The 19,776-nt window shown below is 51.1% G+C and overlaps 1 protein-coding gene across 1 annotated transcript in view; it reads left to right on the top strand.

Moving 5' to 3' along the window:
- LOC110474083 (ephrin type-B receptor 1) overlaps positions 1-19,776 on the top strand; it is a 77,183-nt gene that overhangs the window by 27,363 nt on the left and 30,044 nt on the right. Inside the window, exon 3 of the mRNA XM_021537200.3 lies at positions 557-1,238. Within this exon, the coding sequence (XP_021392875.2) occupies positions 557-1,238 (682 nt within the window). The remainder of the gene's footprint in view (positions 1-556; positions 1,239-19,776) is intronic.

Genomic DNA, 19,776 nt, shown 5'->3' with positions numbered 1-19,776 from the left:
CACAGTTTGCTGCTGTCCCTTAATTGAAATTGTAGCCTGGATTATATTAATGCCCTCCTATAAATCGAATTGCGAATCTATATTTCCTCTCTCCACAGCAGTAATGTTTTATTTAGTTGGTATTCTTTGCTGGGGGAAATGATCCCCTTGTGCCGAGAGCTTGGGGTCAGGCTCACTCTCCCACCCACATGCTGGCTTGGGTTTTAATGAAGCTGTAGCCTCCTGTGCTGCCTTCTCTCCTGCCTCCAGATGCTTGGGCCATCTTTCTTCCCATTTTTTACATCCTCTCAGGGCAGATAAGGCAGTTGCCCATGTGGAAAAGACATTTTAACATCAATTGGGAACAATGGGGAGAGGTGTGGAGGGGTAAGAGGATGGGGATTTCTTCTGGTCCTGGCCTGGTTGGTCCTTCTGCATATACATCACATTATGTGCCCATAACCACATTCCTCATCCCCTTTGGAGCTTTGGGATTGTCCTCCCAGCCCTGCCCTGTGCAGGCTATTGCTGTTCCCTCTTCCTCCTTCTCAGCACTTCTCCCTGCTCCTTTCTGCAGTGGGAAGAAGTCAGTGGCTACGACGAGAACCTCAACACCATCCGTACGTACCAGGTGTGCAACGTCTTCGAGCCCAACCAGAACAACTGGCTCCTCACCACCTTCATCAACCGGCGCGGGGCTCACCGCATCTACACCGAGATGCGCTTCACCGTGCGGGACTGCAGCAGCCTCCCCAACGTCCCTGGCTCCTGCAAGGAGACCTTCAACCTCTACTACTACGAGACAGACTCTGTCATTGCCACCAAGAAGTCTGCCTTCTGGACAGAGGCACCCTACCTCAAAGTGGACACCATCGCTGCTGACGAGAGCTTCTCCCAGGTGGACTTTGGGGGCCGGCTGATGAAGGTGAACACGGAAGTGAGAAGTTTCGGGCCCCTGACCCGCAATGGCTTTTACCTGGCTTTCCAGGACTACGGGGCTTGCATGTCTCTGCTGTCTGTCAGGGTCTTCTTCAAGAAGTGCCCCAGCGTGGTGCAGAACTTCGCCATCTTCCCGGAGACGATGACGGGTGCGGAGAGCACCTCTCTGGTGACGGCGCGTGGCACCTGCATCCCCAACGCCGAGGAGGTGGACGTGCCCATCAAGCTGTACTGCAACGGCGACGGCGAGTGGATGGTGCCCATCGGCCGCTGCACCTGCAAGGCTGGCTACGAGCCCGAGAACAACGTGGCTTGCAAAGGTAAGGTTGGCTTTGGGCAACAAGCCCCTTGTGTTTGTTTTAGGGCAAAACGTTCGTCCCCAAGCAGACCGTTTTGTGCAGCAGGCAGTACTTTGGCTGATGTGGTTTTGCTCCAGGAAGTAGGCAGGAATTTGGGAGCAATGGTCAGCCTGTGTTTTCTTGGTGTGCTCTGGTCAGTGGCCAGACCTGGTGAGCAGTGTGGCAGTGCTGGTGCCGCTGCCACCCTGCTGGAAGTCACCTCTGTGATGTGCTGCCTTCCAAGTGCTGCACTCGCCAGACAGGTTCTTCCACCTGCCTCCTTATTTCCCTGGCAGAACTGGGCAGCTGCTATCAGGCCTGGCTGCTGTGGGGCTGCTCTTGATTCTCTGTGTTAATTGGAATTGTTGTGCTGGTTTTTGGGTTCCCCAGCCACGCTGCCAGCGTGCTGCTGCCTGCTGGAGTCCTGCAGTGTGAGGTTATAAATAAGGAAACAGTGCTCACTGATTTTTGTCTCCTTTTGCCCTTGTGGTGAATATTTCCCAAATACCATTGGACTGTTGGTAATTTTTTTTTCTATTGGCCGCTCTTTCCTTCTCCTCTCTGTAATTAAGGTTTTGCATGCTGCTTGGAAGGAGGGGAGAGGAGAGGGCTTTTTGCTCACCCTGTTTTGTGAGTTCCAAATAGCTTCTAGAAGGTCAAGGAAGGGTTGGGTTCCAAGGAAGGGTTCCTGACAAGGAAGGGTTGGGAAGAAGGAGAAGGTCAGTGTGCTTAAGGGCTGGTTTGGCAGGCTGTGATGGGAAGAGGTCCAGCTTGGATCTCCTTTGATGCAGGCAGGGGAATGTCTGTGCCACCAGGCTTGGCTGTGATGCTCCTTGGGGAGTCCCTGAGGGTGTTTCTTCTCCACCTGTAACTCTGGATATATGGAAATAGCAAAGCTGGGATTCAGGCTGTGAAGAAGCTTGTTTGATGGTTTGCTCTAAACCTGGGAACTTGTGTAGGTTTTCACCACGCAAAGCCTCATTCCTGCCTGGCCAAGGTGGGGGTGGTGACACCTTCCTGTGCCAGGGGTGCAACAACCAGGAAACCCCCAGAATCCTTTCTCAAACAGCATGGCTGGGGGATTCCTATGAGTTTTGTGGTTGAGCTTTAGGGTGGTTTTGTTCCTACCAGGAGATTCCTGCGAGGAGCCGAAGTGCTCAGTCAGAGGGAGGGCTCTCTGCAAACAGAGCGTTTCTGGCGAGACATTCCTCTGCTATTGAACCAACACACAGAAAGCACACATGGTTATATGGCAAAATGACATTTCTCATCATGGGAAAACAAATACTAATTTTAGCTAAACACTAGAATTGGGAAGTAATGTCACTCTGCCAGAAATGGAGGAAAACAGTGACAATGTAAAACCGTGGGTTTTGGTGGTGTTGACCTTTCTGCCAGCTGGAGGAAGGTGGGGTCTTGAGTGCTCCTGACCCTTGGGAGGACCGTGATGCACCTTCTCATGCTTGGGGAAGGGCAGAGGATTGACAGCATCAGGACAAGAAGCATGGGAGCAAACCTGCCAAGGTTGGGTGTTAGGCCCATCTCCATGGCTTTGCTTATTTCCTTTCCTTGTGCAAACTCCACCAGGGATGTGAAGTGTTCATGCCATCAAAGCTACATCAAGCAGACCCCAGGAGATTGGGGATTTGTTGGGTTTTCCGTGCCCTGGTGCCTGTCTCCAGCTGTGCTCCCACTCCTCAGCACTCATCTCCAAGGAGAAACTGCTGAGCCTCCAAGGAGAAACTCCTGAGCTCCTGGTGAGCATTTTGCCTTTGCATGGGGAGCTTGCTTTGTATTCAGACTCCTTGAGGCGAAGATTAAGGGATACTGGCAGCTCCAAGGAGTAGGAATATCCTTTGTAGATTGACTGGCAGCATGTAGGATCCTGAAAGGCACCAGAATATGCTGTGGGTGCAGGGCAAGCAGGTGTTAAAAGGCGCCAAGCACGTCTGTGATGACAGGAATGTGCTGTTTGATGATTCCATGGGTGCTGGTGAGATGCTGTCTGTGGAGGAGAGCTCCAAGTGTTTTCCAGTTCCTATATCAGGAGGACAGAGAAAAGGCTGGGATTGAATGACACCTGTGTGTCTGACAGCCCTGCTCAATGCTGCTGAGGAACCCAAATCCTGTATATCCCTCATCCCCTGGAAGTTCGCTAAAACCCCTCCTAAAAGCTTGATCCAGGGTTAACATCTTGAATCTTGGAAAATTAACTGTGTTTGAATCTTGAAAATCTGACCTTGGGTTGGACTCTAGCTCTGTGGTAGTTCATTGGCCATTAAGCTCCTCCTTGTAGCCACATGGGCCTTGGAGCAGGCAAGGGAAGACCCAAGCCCACTGCTGCCCTTCATGAAGGTTGGTGGGCGGGAGGTGGCACATTGCAAAGTTTAGAAATAAAAATTCCTTGCTTTTCTATTTGACTTTGTTTTCTCAGAAGGGGTTGTATTCATCTGCCTGGTGTGCCTGGCAGGGAAGCTGCTGGGATTGTGCCCTGGCTCCTGGGAAGCACATACTCCTGACATCTGCTCCAAGCCTTCATCAGCCTGAGACCAGACACTTAATGAGCCTGTGGGAATTGTCACCAAGGAAAAAAAAAACAAAAAAGAAAATCCCTCAGTATTTGAAGGCTGAAGAAATAGGCTTAATTCCTGCGTGGTGGGGAAAAAGATAGGGTTGGATTGTTTAGCTCTCCCAGCTCTGTCTCATCCTCACTCCCCTGGGAAGGAGGAGGCTGTGCCTGTCATGGGGCCATTAGGCTGGAGCAGGTTGGGGCTGACAGTGGAGCTTGGAACACTCAGGGATTCATTAATCCCAGCTTTTAGCGGCACTTACAGCTTGAGGGAAGCACGGGCACAACGTCACATCTTCGTTGGGGGTACTCAGAGCCCTGAGGAGATTATCCTCGTGTTTTGGGGTCAGAGGGATGGGGGGCTGCTGCCACCACTGAGCCAGGGTGGGCGTGGGAGAGAGGGGAATTGTCTTTGTGGATCAGCCCCATTATTTGTTCCCATCCCAGGCTGGATTGGCACAGGCTCCCTGGCACAGCTCTCAGCTGCGTGCCAAAACCCAGTGGACTGCCCAGCCCATCCTCTTGGACACGCTGTGCCCGTGGGGGCGGCGGGGCAGTGTGAGATGGAGGCTCTGCCTGAATCCCAAATGAATAATTCATTTGGTGTGCAGGAGAGCCCACGCTCTCCTCGGGCTGATATTAAATCCATTTGTCTTGCTCTGCCCCATCCCTCAGCCCTGCTTTATGGCTTCCTTGTGTGGTCAAGGGGCAATGCATCACGGTGCTGGGGAAGAGGTGGGAGGGAAGTGCCAGCTGGGATCACTGGGAGGTGGGGAAACCTTGGATGAGCAGGTTGGGTGGATTTTGCTTTTTCTCCCCAATGGAGATTGTTAAACCCTTTCTCTCCTGGTGTTTGAAACCTGATGGTGGCAAAGGAACCCCTCACTAGAATGTTGGCTGCTGGGTCTCTTGGCTTTCATCCTTTTTGGGTTTGAGGACTGGGCACTCACTGGAATCATGCTGGCTTTATCTCTGACCTTCCCAGTGCCAGGCACTAACTCGGGTGTACGAAGAAGGAAAAAGTCTGGGAGTGAACAAGCTTTGTGCTGAATTTCTATGTTGTATTTATAAACTCAGGAAGAAGGGGTGAGAGAGCAGTCCTGCTGCTTCCTGGCCTTGTCTCACTTTCAGTTTTCCCCTCCTGGCAAATTCCTGTGCTGGCGGGTTCAGGAGCCTCCGATCTGCCGCTGCTGGCCTGTCTGCTACAGCAGCTGGAAATCTGACCTGGCAGGGGGAAAAAATCAAAATAAACCCCACAAAACAAGAGCAAAGCTGGGCTGCATTGCCTGCAGTGCAAAGGCTGCTCATGGAGCAGCTTTGCTTCCAGGCATCCCTGGCTTTGCACACAGCAGCCGCTCCCCTATCCCATCTCCAGCCAGGTCCCCCATCCTTCCTCACCTGCTGACCCATGTGCTGGGCTCTGCCCAGCCTTTGCCAAAGCTCTGTGTGGGTTTGTCCTGATCTCCTTCATCCCTTAGATTTCTCTGCCTCCTTGCCGTGTTTGTCCTTCCCTTCTGCCTTTTGTGGTGAGGAATGAATCGGGAAAGGAGCAGCGGGAGGGGCAGGCCCGACCTTGAATGTTGAGGAGTGAGCAGCTCCATGCTGGTTCCCCTGTTATCCTCCCCTCCTGCCGAGCAGCCCTGGTGATAATTATTGATTCCCTCTACTTATCCATCACAGAAGATTGGAAACAATGTGATTTATAAAGTGATTTTTTAAATAATTGCGAACATTTTGCAATTAGTGGTAGAATAATTTGCTATCACTTAAAACAAGGGAATTGTCACATTTTCCTAATGAAATTGTTGCTTGTATTGAGAGCTGGGAATTTTTGGTCTCTGGCTGTGCCCTTGCCTGCCTTTTCCCTGCTCCATGGTGCAGTGTGGTGCCCCTGCACCATTTTGGGGCACCGAGGAGAGGTTTTCTTGGTGATGAAGGTGATGTTGGTTTTGTCCCATGGTGAATGGCAGCAAGGGAGGTCATGGGGATCAAAGACCCTGCTCCCTGTGCCCTTAGCTGTATCTATCCCACCCCAGTGTGCTGCAGCTCCGTGCCCAGCTGCCAGGATGCCTGGGGCAGGGTGAGCACACCAGGCATTGGCAGGGGCTGCAGAAAAGGGTTTTTTTAGCTTTTAAGGATGGCTTATTTTTTTTTATTTCTTCTCCAATCTGCTGGTCTGTGCACTTGTGTGTCGTTGGAAATCATCTTCTTTCCAGCCTCTCTGCTGACCTCTCTCCTCCCCACCACTCCAGCATCTCATTCCAGATCATTCCAGGCCTACAAATGATCTTTTTTTTGGGTTTTATCCTCTGAAACAGGCAGGGGAAAACAAACAGGTAAAAAGAAAGCGCTTGCCCTGCCCTTCTCCCCTTCCACCTGCCCCTGGATTTGGTTTAGCAGGGCACAGGATGGGGCCAGCAGCATCCCAGGGTAGGCCAGGTAGAACAAAGGCTGGGGACAAAAAAATAAATGTTTGGGCTTAAAAACCATCAGCACTTCCCAAACCTCTTTACTGGGGACCAAGTTTAGGTCAACCAGTTTGTTCCCAAACTTTTCCAGACCTGTGGACAAACAGCTGATGCACTCTGGGGTCTCTGCCTGGCAGCTGGATAGAAAGGAGAGTCTGTGGGTGATTCTCATGATGATTTAAGTTTCCCTGTAGATTGGAATTGGGGTTTCAAGCTTTCCTCCTGCTCAGCATCCCATGGCTGGGCAAAGCCAGCATGCTGGGGCTGTGGATCTCCTCCTCCCCGTGCATTGCTGTGCCTCTGCTGGCTGGGGCTTGGGCAGACCTGTGACACACTACCCCACTAACCTTCCCAAAAGCTGCTTTTAGACCTAAACCAGAGCAGCTGGGGCACTTTCCACCCTGAATGGCAGCAAAGGTGTCCAGGGTTTTTTTTATCTCAGGCTTAGCTGAGCCACAAACCTCTGACTGCTCAAAATGGACATTTTCTCCGTTTTTTTTTTTTGTTTCCCTTCCCTTTTTTTTTTTTTTTTTTTTTTTTTTTTTTTGGCATAGTATCAGGTTTCCTGCCCCTCTCCCATCCTGCATCAGCCCAAGCCTCTCTCCCTGCTCGGGCTGTGCTGGGAAGTGGCAGCTCTGCCAGCTCCTGCCGAATCGGTCTGGAGGGAGGGAGGGAGGGATGCTCTCCTTTTGTTGGAGGGGCTTTGCCTTTGCCTGGAAGCGATCTCCCGGCTTCCACCACTGGGTGGAACAGGCAGCCCAGTTTTACCACGGCCACACTATGGAGGAGAAACAGTGGAATCAGAAAAAAAAAAAAAAAAAAAAAAAAAAAGAAAAAGATAAAAAGAAAAAAAGTGTGATTTTTCCTAAATTATGCCTTAGTGAAGGCATCCATTAACCTCCGTAATAATATTGCAAGGAAAATGTCCAGGAAACCTTGTTAACTTTTTTTTTTAATGAGTGTGATGGGTTTTAATGAAACTCTTAATTAGACATTATTAGCCCAAATGTGCCTCTGATGGATTCAGGCCCTTTTCCTTCCCCCAGCACAGGGATGGGGAGGGTCCATGAGTCCTGGCTGCTGCCAGGAAGGAGGCTTGGGCACCACAGCCACCACACCCTGTCCCTGGCCCCAAATCATCCCTGTGATCCAGACCCATCCAAAGGAGAAAAAAAGGAGAAACATAGAAAATACCCCAGGCAAGGTGTGAATGAGGGCCAAGTGAGCATTGCAGGGTTGGGATTCCCAAGTTGGACTGTTGCAGCAGTGACCCCAAAGGGATTAGGGATTAGCTTCCACGTATGGCTTTATTTTCCCATTTGTCAAATTTCCCACTTATAAATTGTTCCATGGGCCATTTATGTATTTCCCTTCCCTACCATGAGAACTTCTGAGTGTTAATAACATTGATTCCAGCCTTAAAACAGGAAAAAAAGTCCTCTTTTGATTTTTCCACTCACCTAAGGGTCTTTCCTTGCAAGTGTTTGCAAATGGAGTCACAAAACTGCTTCCAAACCCTTGTTCTGTTAATGATCCATTTAGGAAACTTCCTGTACTAGCTGAAGAGTCTGGGGAAATTAAATTTTTGGGGAATTTTGGAGTGCAGAGCTCCATGTGTGCATATTCATGAGCATCTCTGCAACAGTGGGCTGTGAATCCCACCCATCTTTCCCAGCCTTCTCCACTGACCCAGCCCAGGAGACCTGGCTCTCACCCTGCTGCCAGCACGTCGGGGGCCTTTGCTGTCCAGCAGGAGCAGGGATTGTTCTCCTGGACAATGGGAGAGCTGCAAGGAAGCGCCAGATCCGGCCCATGTCCGGCACCCGCATTGTTTCACCCTTGTTTGCAAATAGCCAGCACCTGGCAAGCCCAGTGACTCAGCCAGGGACTTTTAAAGCCTTTCTATAACTTTTTCCTTTTTGTTTTTTTGGTTTTTTTTCTTACAGTCACGAGAAAACTCCTTTGGGAATGGCTCTTCTTGCTGCAGTTTGCTTGCCAAAGGGTGGGAATCTCATCCATGTTTGGGGCTGTGCTGCACCCTGCAGCCCATGGCGCCAGTGTCTCTCCCAGTAAGACAGCAGTAATAATTTAGAACATGAAAAAAGGAGTTTTTTATCCTGGCTGGAGAAGGGGTTGGAGCACCAGGAGTGGCTGAGGGAGCTGGGGAAGGGGCTCAGACTGGAGAAAAGGAGGCTCAGGGGAACCTTTTGGTTCTGCACAACTCCTGACAGGAGGGGACAGGACAGCTGGGAGCTTGGGCTCTGCTCCCAGGGAACGGGGACAGGACAAGGGGAAATGGCCTCAAGAAGTTTAGACTGGGAATTAGGGAAAATTTCTTCCCCAAAAGGGCTGCCAAGCCCTGAAACAGGCTGCTCAGGGGAGTGAAGGAATAACTATCCCTGGAAGTGTTTGAAAGGTGTGTAGATGTGGCACTTGGGGACATGGCTTAGTGGTGGCCTTGACAGTGCTGGGTTAATGTTTAAAGTCAATGACTTTGGAGGGCTTTTCCAACCTAATGATTCTGTGATTCCATAATAATAACAATAACAATAATAATAATAATAATAATAATAATAATGAAATGGGTTTCCCCCCTTCAAGCCATGAGGTAACTCATCATCACTCCCCTGTGCAAGGCATCATTTGGAAACTGAGTTGGGCTGCAGTAGGGCTTTGTGGGTCTCCTGCAACCCCTGTGTGGGAAAACAGCCCTTCACTGATGACGTTTTAGTAAGTCAGAGACCCAGAGTGGTGAAAAATCCATGGACAGGTAGAATGAGTTGCCCTGCTTTCCCCTGGCTGTCTCTGGAGGTTTGTGTGGGTTGGATTTGCCAGCTGGGACACTGCTGGAAGGATGGAGCCCGCTGGGATGAGGGAAAAGTAATCAGTGGAGATGGCGAGGTTTTAATTTGCTCCCCTCTCGGATCCCGCCACGCGCTGGGATGGTGACAAATGGAGCGGTGCCGTGGGTGTCAGCTCCGAGTGTGGCACAAGTGGTCATTTGTCACGCCTGGTGCCTCAGATGGCAGAGGATGCGTGGAGAGAGGAGCGGGACGATTAAATCAAAGCGCCGCTCGCACTCTCCAGCAGCCCTTGGAGGAGCCATGGGAAAACCCATCCATCTCCAGCCAGTGCAGCGCTCACGGCCAAGGAGCCTCCCTGCCTTCGCTGTGGGAGCATCAAACCAGACTCCTGGGCACCCCAAATTAAGTTCTGCACCCACCCCAGAGGGGAATTGCTGTTCTCCCACCCCGGGCTCCAGCAGCAGCTACAAAAATTTCATTAATGGCATGTAGGGAGCTTCATCGCTTTGTTTCTGTGTTCAGCCAGGACTCATCTGCTTGTGTCATGTTTATTGTATGAAATGGATTTGAGGCAGGAGAGCTGTGAGCTGGGGTACAAGCTGGTCACCTCGGTGCTCTCAGTGTGGCTGCATCCTGCCTGAACATGGCTGGGCTCCCAGCAGCACCACGCCTGGGATCAGGGACCAATTCCTGGGATAATGCTGTCCTTTTCTTGTCTCATCCCTCCCCTCCCTGGGGCCTCTCTGGGATGATGCTCGGTAGGTGCAGGCAGAGCTCTGCTGTAGGCACACAGTGCTGAGCTTTGGGATGAACCCTGAGTATTTGCACTACTCCCTTGCACCCACAGGCTCCTGGAAAAAGGAGGTACTGGGTGTTGACTGCAATCAATTCACAAAAGCTGTGAAGACTAAGTCCACAGACTATTGCCTAAACTGAAGATATGACAAGCAAACCCAGGTGACTTTTAGCAGTTTGACTTGCTGCTCAGGGCAACTACCTCTCTACAGGCTATGCTCCATGCCTTGTACAGGCAGCCTGGGTACCTTGCCCATGTCTTTGTGTAGGCACACAGCTTGTGGTGACTGGGAGTGGGGATGGGCTGAACCTCATCCCCAGTGGGCTCAGCTGTGAGCAGCAGGTGAGCAGCACTGACAGCAATGAGCCCTGGAGTGCCCAGTGCACTGAGCAAGCACCAAAGGGAACAGAGAGCACACAGGTGCCATGCATCAACGTGAGGGAATAAAAGGTTGGGCTAAAGAACAAGAAGGGCTGGTGCTTGCACCTTCTGAAGTGGGGAGGTGTTACTGTGTATGGGTTGAAGCCTGCTGAAAGGGTGTGATGACACTCTGTGTATTGTGACCATCTCCTTGCTGCTCTGGGGGAGAGCTGTGGGGCACAGAACTGTGTGCCAAGGTGAAGGTGGAGAGCTCCAGCCTCAGCTCTGGTCTCTGGATTTGCTGCCTAAAACTTGTCTGTAAAAGCAGGGGCATCCTGGAAAATTATATACAGGGGAGTTATGAATTGAATTTCTATCCTGGCTTAAGCAGCTTTGCTGGGTCTGCAGCCCAGAGAGGAAATTGCCCTTGAGGAGAGACACGATATTGACTTACACTTTAATTTTTTATTTTGTACTTTATTATAGTATGTATTGCATCCAGGCTCAACAGATCTGCCCTGGCCCTGGACATAGATTTGGTAGGGGCTGGTGCACACTGGCATTTGTCCCATCCATGGTGCAGAGGGACCTGGTCACCCTCCTCCCAAGCAGGGATTACGCTGATGTTTGTGGGTTTTGCAGTGATACAAAACAGAATTTGAAATGGTTCTGGGCATGGCAGAAAGGTTCTCTGGGTGTTTCCAGGGACTGTCATTCTCTGGTTAAACCCAAATCTCCTGGTTCTGCCATGGACATCTGTCAGCACACCAGGCAAGCAAGGGTGGCAGTGCTGGAGGGGAGTGACAAGAGAGACCTGGGATTATCACAGATCTCCTGCCTCACATCGGATTTGCTCCTGAGCTCTTAATCGTGTGTTATTATTGAAGACAACTTATTCTTAGAGAGCCCAAGGTGCAAATTATATTTCACAGCTAAGAAAAGCTTACCAAGCTGCCTATGTACAGTAAATCCCTGCAATCTCAGGTGGCTTTGACTTATGTGTAGCAGATGTTGAGGATGGAGGAGACCACTCCTTTGTGCCTGCTTGTTGCTATCACCAGTGCAGACACAGGTGGAAATTTAGGTAGGGGAAAGCTGTCTGGGCTCAGAGGTGGGGTCAGTGAGTGTTCTTCCACCTTGCAGCTCTAGACATCCATCCTGTCCCCAGTGGTGGCACCAAAATGGACAGTGCCAGAGTGCTCACACTGCTTGCAGGAGGTCCTTTCCTGTCCAGGAGCTCTAGAGCAGGTTGCCTGCCCTCCCCACTGTGGCATAGGGGTGACCCAGTATGGGAATCATGGAAGCATGGAATGGTTTGGCTGGAAGGGCTTTTCAAAGGTGCCACCCTTGTTGGTGCCTTGTGTCCTCTCTCCTCTCTGCAGCTGGGTAGGAAGGTGCCTTTCCTCCCAGGAACAGTAATTATGGCTTGTTCTACTATAAATATCCATTGGGAAGCTCTCTTAATTGTTTTTCTAATTGATTTCTTGCATGGTGCTCTTGGGATGGATGAGGAACGTGCCTTGGTTGGAACATCCTCCCATGGCAAATCCATCCTCCCATGGCCAATCTATTCCTGGGCATAGTCAGCCAAACCACAGCCCCCCAGGGCTCACCTCCACCAGGATGGCAATGTCCTACTCCATGTTGGGACATCTCAACCACCCCAGCGTGACCCAAGGCATGATGTCTTGCAGTGCTGTGGCAGGGACACAGGGAAGCTGGGTGTCCCCATGTCCCCCCTGCCTGTGCCAGCAGTGCCAGTCTGGTCCTGAGGCTGAAACTCTCCCCAGCCCCATCCTGGGGTGACTCTTCCTTCACGGTGTCAGCACTAATGAGGAACCACTTCAGACGTAATTAATGAGCACTTGATGCTCTCTAAATTGAGGGGACACTGCGTGGCATGAGCTGGAGAAGGAGGAAGAGGTACTTAATTAGTTTCTGTTAGGGATGGGAGATGTTTGCTTCCCAGCCAGGAGGGGACTGTGCCTTGGGGAGCCCAGTGGCAATGCCATCCCAATTTCCCAGTCAGAAGAGGGGCTGGAATTACGGAGTGACATCAGTGCTTCCCAAAATCTCTAGTTGCAAAGAAAAGATGCATCTTTTTCAGGGGGCTTGTAACAACTTGTAAGGCCCTGCCAGCAGCTCTGTACCTGGGGGAAGAACTTCTCCTGGAGATCTTCCAGGAATTTTTGTGCCCTTTTACTTTGCTGTTGATGAGGTGGCTCGATAGCTCATGCAGGTGTTGAGGGGTGAGCATGATATCCTGGGTTAGGTGGCACATGGGAGTATTGGCTCTTCCAGTCTGTGACAACTCTGGAGTTTCACATTGCTGCAGTTTGTGAAGGAAAAAAAAATATTTCTCCATGGAGTCTGATGCCTGGAGTAGGAGTAGAGCATCTCTGGGGGTTTTGATTTTGGGACATAAGTCCTGACCTGAATCTCAGTCCTCCATTTTTTTACTCCAAATTCATTGTGAGGCTCACTGTGAATGACAGATGGTGGTGAGGCACTGGCCTTGGACATTTCCAGGGATGGGGCAGCCACAGCTTCTCTGTGCAACCTGTGCCAGGGCCTCACCACCCAAGAATTTCTTTCCAATATTCAATCTAGCCATGCCCTCTGTCCATGTAAAGCCCTTCCCCCTTGTCCTGTCACTGGAAGCTCCTGCTTGCAGGGATGGCAGAGGGAAGGTCCTGTGTCAGGCTGCAGCTGCCAAATCTGTTTTTAAAGAAGAATATGAAGAGGTTAAATAGCATCAAATCCTTGATGACAGTTTCATCCCCCTTTCATTTGTTGACTCAGAATAATGAGCTGGAGCAGTGAGGATAGTGAGGAGCTGCCTGTGCCTGGTACTGCTGTGGCCATGTGTCTGCTGCTCGCTCTGCTGTGAACCTCCCTGTGTATGTGTGTGAATTGACTGGAGTTTGATTAATTTATTCAGTTTGATCACTCAGACTGGCTGGTTTATGGCAAGGAAGTGGAGCTGTGGTCAGGGAGCTGTGCCATGGGACTGGGCAGTGAGCCTGGAGCCAAGTGGAAACTAAAACAGAACAAAACCCGAGTGGGGAACAGTGATTTGGAAAAGTGACCATGACAACTGCTGGGTTTTCCCCCCTCCTCTGGCTGCTCTGGAGAGCAAAGTGGGTTCCCTGCTCTGTGGCAAGCTGGCAGCCCCGTGGCACCATCTGCCCAGGGCGTGCCTGCTCTTCTCTTTCCATCCATCTGGGACAGATTTTCTCTTCAGACCTTCAAAATCCTCCCAACCATGAAAAACAGAGAGAGTGAAGCCCAGAGTGGTGATTAAATGGGTGAGCACGGACCTGTTGGGAAGCTGCAGGCAGTGAGCAGCCAGGCCCGTGGGAGCCTGAACCAGCTGCTTCCATGCCCTGCTTGAGGCTTAAACTCCTTGTTTAGGGCCATGATGTCACCTAAACAGTTGGTGTTGAAGCTCCTTTGCATTCAGAGACCCTTAATTTTTCCAAGTAAGCCTTTCTGGAGCAAAACTGCTTCTGGGTGAGCATGGACAACATTTTGCTTCCAGTGAAGCACGTGGGGCTCACTCTGGTGAGCATTTCAGTCTGTGAGCACCTTGCTCCATCAACCAGGTATTTGCTCCTCTGGGAGAGGGGTGGGATTTTGGGAGAGGTGAACAGTGATGCATCCAGTCCTGTTGCCTCTAATATGCTTTGCACAGTTCCCTACCCCGCAAGCACCTTCGAAATCCTGCCCTGCTCCAATTCATCTCTCATCCATGAGAAGAAAAGCAGCAAAAAAAAGCCCTGAGAAAGGTAAAACCACATTGAATATTACTTCCCTCCATGAATAAACCATGGCAGGCCGGCTCTGACTTTAATTTACATGTGTCCCAAGGCAGATCTAAGCCTGTTCCTCCTGAGGTGGAGGGCTGGTTTAATTAAGCGGCTGCGTCAGGCGGAGCAGGGAGAAGACAGAGCCCGTGCCCGCAGGATGCCAGCCCGGTGCTGGGAAGCTCATGTTTATCTCATGAGTTTATCTCCTGAGTTCCTGCCTGTGCTGAAAGAAGGGAACACAATGAGGAGGGTGCTGTTTGTAATTGGGATGGCCGTGGGGCAGGAGCATCTATGGGTGAGCCAAAATTTGTGCATTTGGCTACACAATGGTGAAGCTTGCACCAAAATGAGGTGTTGGGACATGGCTCTGCTGGCTGTCCTGTCCCCATGCGCTGTGGTTTCTGGCATGGCCTGGGGTCCTGTGCTGAGCTCCCTCCATGGGAGCAGAAGGATACTTCAGGGCTGGAATGCTTGGACTTGCCTGTTCCTCCACGGGTTGCACTCTGCTCTCTGTGCTGAGGCCTGCATGCTGGGATTTGGTGGCTGATGGGTGTTTGAGGGCTGAGTCTCCTTTCTTGCCATGGTCAGGAAGGTGGGATGCAGGTACCGTCCCAGCTCTCCTGGCTTGGCATTGCCCCCAGTACAGCAAGCTCTCAGGATTAATTTGTGGATGCCTGGCGGAGGGTGGCATGGCAGAACACCCCCTGGCACTGCTGGCTGCCTGCTGGGCTCCCCGTGGCCGTGCCAGGCTGAGGTGTTCCTGGAGAAACACTTGGCTTAATATGAAAGGCAATCAGATCATTATAAAGTAGGTATGGGGCAAAATCCTCACAAAACAACCTGCCAGCCCCCTCCCCAAGAGAGAGGCAGGAGGGAAGGGATGACAGGAGAGCACCATGTAGGGGTGCAGTTAAACCTCTGGCACCACATGCCTGCTCCCTGCTTGGATGTGTGCAGGGAGGATAACGAGGGAGATGAGAGCAGGGTGGGAAAGCAGTGCCCCTGTCATGCTTTGAAGGTGGGAGATGACAGCCCCTGCCTGTGGGTGACAACCTGCCCAGTTCTGTTGTTTTTCCCCCCAACCTGCTGCCTGTGTCATCATCACATCAAAGCGTTGAAGCCCAAAGGCATGGACTGGGTGGCAGCCCGGGGTCTGTGTGTGTCCCCAAGGATCACAGTGTCCCAGTGCTGCTGGCACTGCCCCAAGGGGCAAGTGGGAGCCCTGGGAGGCTGTGCTAAGTGGCTGCCCCTGTAGTCACAGCATCCTCCCGATGACACTTTGCTGTAGCACACGATTTTGTGTGGGTGTTTATTTGCCTGGATGGTGTCTCTCAGCTGACAGTGTCTGCGAGGGTGTCCTAGCCAGCGTCTCGGCCGCTCAGGGTGACAGCAGGATGGCAAGGAGAGCATTTCAAAACACCCATCTCTGGGGCTAACCAGCTTGAAGGCTGAAAAACTGATTTTTTTTTTCTTATTTTATTTTTTAATATATTTAAAGATAGATTCTGTGTTGGTGGTGTCTACAAAAAGCAGAAGGGGTCTCTAGCAAACAACTCCTCCCTTTTTGGGGGAGTTTAATCAAAAAATTATAAGCATTGTGCACAAGATGTTGGGCTGAGGTGCTAGTATTTTTTCTTAAAGATAAACTATTGTTTGCAGAAAGTGGGGCCTTGAATCTCTTTCTGGCAGGCTGCAAATGCAATGAGCCACAATTTCTCCTTTTTTCCTGACCTGTGCTGTCCTGAAGCCCTGCTGCCCATCTCCCAGGGATGCTGCTGGTGCTTCCACATCTCTTTTTGGAGCAAGGCTTGATCATCCAGGCTCTTTAGTGCCTTTGCACCTGACAATGCTCTCCACACCTCCAGCTTGCTTGAGGGCATCATCTCGTGCCGTGCTGCTGCTTCTAACGCAGCTTTTCATCACCTGCTGTGCCAGAGTGCCACAGGTGTGCTTAAAGACACTGGGAGTGCCCTGGAAAAGCGCTGGACCCAAAAGGGAGCCCAACCCAAGCGTGAATTTGGAGATCTGGAAAATGGGGTTAGCTCTGCCACAGCAGGGACAGAGGGACATGGGATGCATGAGGCACTGCTGACTTGGTTTGCTGGGTGCTGGTGAGAGTTGGGGCAGGTCAGGGCTCTTTGAATCGCTGCTGAATCTGTAATTCCTTAAAGAAGCTCCTTTTTTAAAATCTGAGAAGGAAAAATGCCAGTCTGCATCCCCAGGGAGTTTTAGAGCAAGTTAATGTAGAGGCGATGTCTCCTTTCTTTCTTCCTTTCTTCTTTTTCTTTTTTTTTTCCTCTTTTGACTTAAGCTTCCCTGAGAGAGTAATTAAAAAGTGCAAGTTCCAGGTGCTGAGAGGATTTAGTTTGAGAGTGAAACGCTTGGATGCCCCCATGCTTGAATATCCCCACACTTACACCCTTTCCACAGAGGCTGTGATGGTGGCTTGCCTCGGGCAGGAGCAGGGATGGATGAGCCGAGAGATCCTGCTTATCTCTGGCTCTTTCTAGGACTCCTGGCACCTGGAATACTATGATGCAGGATACAGGAGAGTGTTAAGCAGTTAAAAGCCCTCAGAGTGCTGCTGTGTGCCACGAGTGGTTCCATAATCCATCCTGCTGCTGGGCACTGTCCAGACTCCCCAGGGAATGGGCACGGCCCCAAGGCTGCCAGAGCTGCAGGAACATTTGGACAATGCTGTCAGGGATGCACAGGGTGGGATTGTTGGGGTGTCTGTGCAGGGCCAGGAGCTGGATTGATGATCCTTGGGGATCCCTTCCAACTCGGCATGTTTTGTAGTTCTGTGGTTCTGTGATTCTGTTATTCTCAGATTTTGTGGTTATGTTATTCTCAGATTATGAGGTTCTGTGACTCCATGATTCTGTGGTTCCGTGATTCTGTTATTTTCAGATTCTGAGGTTCTGTGATTCTGGGAGCTGCAGATGGAGGTGGCTTTGCAGATGGGACAGGGGTTTTGTGGTGCCTTCACTGGGTGTTTGCCTTGTGTGAGAGATGTGACACATCCCTCCTCTGAGCCTCTGAGGGGGGATAGGAGAGGTTCAGCTCTGGCTGGGAGTCCCAGTTGTATCCAGCCCTATGGCCATGTCCTTACAGTCACCCCTTGGAGGTGACAGCAATTTGCAGCTATTTTTCCCCAAATTTCCACTGATGACATCTTGCTGCAAGAAGCCTGAGTTTTACCAGCCCCTCAATGATGTTCTCTCCCACCTCCAGACATGTCAACCCTGGAAAAGGAGTCCTGCTGGCAAACTGACACCTGGGATGTGCAGCATTCCTAGTGTGCAGGCAGGATGATGGATCCGTGGGCAGCTTTGGATTGTGGGGGGGTTAAGTGCTGAGCATCCTCCCTGCTGAGCAGCACGGAGGAGTTCTGTGCCTCAGCATTTACAAACACACCCCTGGTGCCTAAATGTGAGGAAATGGATAGTTAAGCACATCATTAATCTTATCCAGCCCCCATAATAAACAATCAATTAATTCTTCTCTGGGCTGAAGAGATGCGGGTTGTGCCATAGCCTGGGCACAGGCAGAAAGAGTCCCTTCCCCCAGGGAAAGCTGAGACAGAGCCTCATCCTGCACTTGTCTGACACACTGTCGTGGATGCAGGCCTTGCCAGCTCTGCAAAGCTCTTGGAGCAGCCCCTAAATTAGGGCAGATGTTGCATTGGCCATTAGTGGGTGATTTATTGCTCCCTCCTGGGCTCAAGTCTTCCATCTGAGCCTTGCACTTGGACTGGAGGTTTGCCATGTGAAGGATTATGGATCCCACCATGGCATTGCAGGGCCCTGGGGGTTTGTGCTGTGTTTTCAGTATGAGGTTCATGGCTCAGCTCCCCCAGAAAGAGAGGACACACGGGCAGCAGCCAAAGGGGAGTGCTGCACCCATGGCGTATTTGGGAGGGAGGAGAAGGCATCCACCTCCCCAAAACTGTGTGAGACTTTAGGCAAGCACAGTGTAATTACAGGAGAGAAAAGCCAATTGGTAATAATAGCAATTAAGAGCCACGTGCCTGCAGATTACAGGAATTTGTGGATAAGCGAAGTGATAACCAGTGGACACTGGGGTGCAGGGTGCCATGTTCAGGTGTTTTGACAAAGCACCACTCAGATTAATTGTAATTAAGCATTGACAATCTTCAACCAACCCACCAACATGCCCTCAGGCTTAAAACTGAGGCTTGCTCATAGCACTGCAATCCTTGCATCATCCTCCTTCCCTCCTCCATTCTCTTCCATCAAAATACAGGTGGCTGTTCCCTGGTTCCAGTGCCTTCTCCTTCCTGCTCCTCTAAAGAATCTGGCATCTTTCAGGTGTGCTCTGACACATCCTCCAGCTCCAGAGCCCACAGGTCCCCCTTGCATGTCTCATGGATGTTCCCCCTTCCTGTGGGAGCACAAGGCTGCTGGGACACGGTGGCAAGGCGATGGGGGGAAGGGAGAGGTGAGGAGCTGGAGATGCACTCAAAGCCTTGGTATCCATTTGTGGTTTTGTGTCCTGCCCTGTGTGTCTGTGTAACTCTGTGCCTCCTTGTGCTGTGTGTGTATTGGGGAAGGGTCTGCATCCCTCTGCCTTCTGCTGTGGAGCATCCTGAAGGTCTCCTCAAACCCTCTGGACTGCATGGTGACCTTGTGTGTCTCACTGCCCACTGCATGAGGTGCTGGATTATGGCCCCGAGCCTTCCTTAAGATGCCACATTCATGGGATGGCTGTGGTGGATGTGGAGGACTCGGCAGTCCTCTGATGGGGAAAAGGAAGGGCAGTGGGAGATGGTGGCTGGTTCCTTTGGAATGTCACATCCCCACCCAGCTGTCAGAGCCACTGGAAAGAGACAGTTCATTGCAGCCAGTTGTGTGCCTCAGGCTGGGTGTGTGGGGGGGTGGAAATCTTCTGAATAATAAAATTGTAAAATATTGTTTTGATTTATTCTTTTCTATCATCTGTTAATATCTGGGAAGGCTGTGTGAGCAGGAGGCCTTCATGAGTTTTGAATGACAGGTTAAAGGGCTCCAATAAAGATTAGATGGTCCACTATCTCCCAAGGAAATTGCATCAAAGTGGTTACTCCTGCTTGCTCCTATTAATTTCCTCTTCATGGCTGCTAGGAGATGCCTCATATCCTGATGCAGCAGACAGGGGCTAAGAGGCACTTTCCATTATCTCAATCATCGCCGTGTTTATGAGACACGTCGGGTGTTTCTCTGCAGAGCTGTGCCTTGGGGGGGATGGCATCACAGGGGCAGGGTCAGGAGCCAGACAGGGCTGGGACCACCCTGGTGTGAGGCCAGGACCAGTCTCTCCTGGGCTAGCTGGAAGTCTGATCCCTTGGGTGCATGTGCCAAAATACAGATATTCCCTTCTGCAGCCTTTGGTTCCATCAGATTTTGTTGGATGTCAGGGATGGATGAGCATCCATTCATCAGTGCCCGTTGGTGATGATGGGTGGGGTGGGGCGGAGATGAGGGACCCCATCCCTGTCACTCCATCCTCGCCCTCTCTCCACAGAGCAGTGAGATGGTTGATTAATGAAACCTCCCCTGTGGCTGATTAAACCCTCACTGTAACTGGAACATCCTCTCCATTATGAATTAGATGCCATTTCCTGCTTGAATGAACTCAGAGGCTGGGAAGCTCCAGCCCTGGGCTGTGGGGGATGAACAGGATGGACCCATAACACACTGTCATGGGCGTCACAC

The sequence above is a fragment of the Lonchura striata genome, chromosome 10, assembly GCF_046129695.1.
Source record: "Lonchura striata isolate bLonStr1 chromosome 10, bLonStr1.mat, whole genome shotgun sequence".
NCBI lineage: Eukaryota > Metazoa > Chordata > Aves > Passeriformes > Estrildidae > Lonchura > Lonchura striata.
The sequence above is the reverse complement of the archived record's forward strand: the minus strand, read 5'-3'. Positions and strand labels throughout refer to the sequence as shown.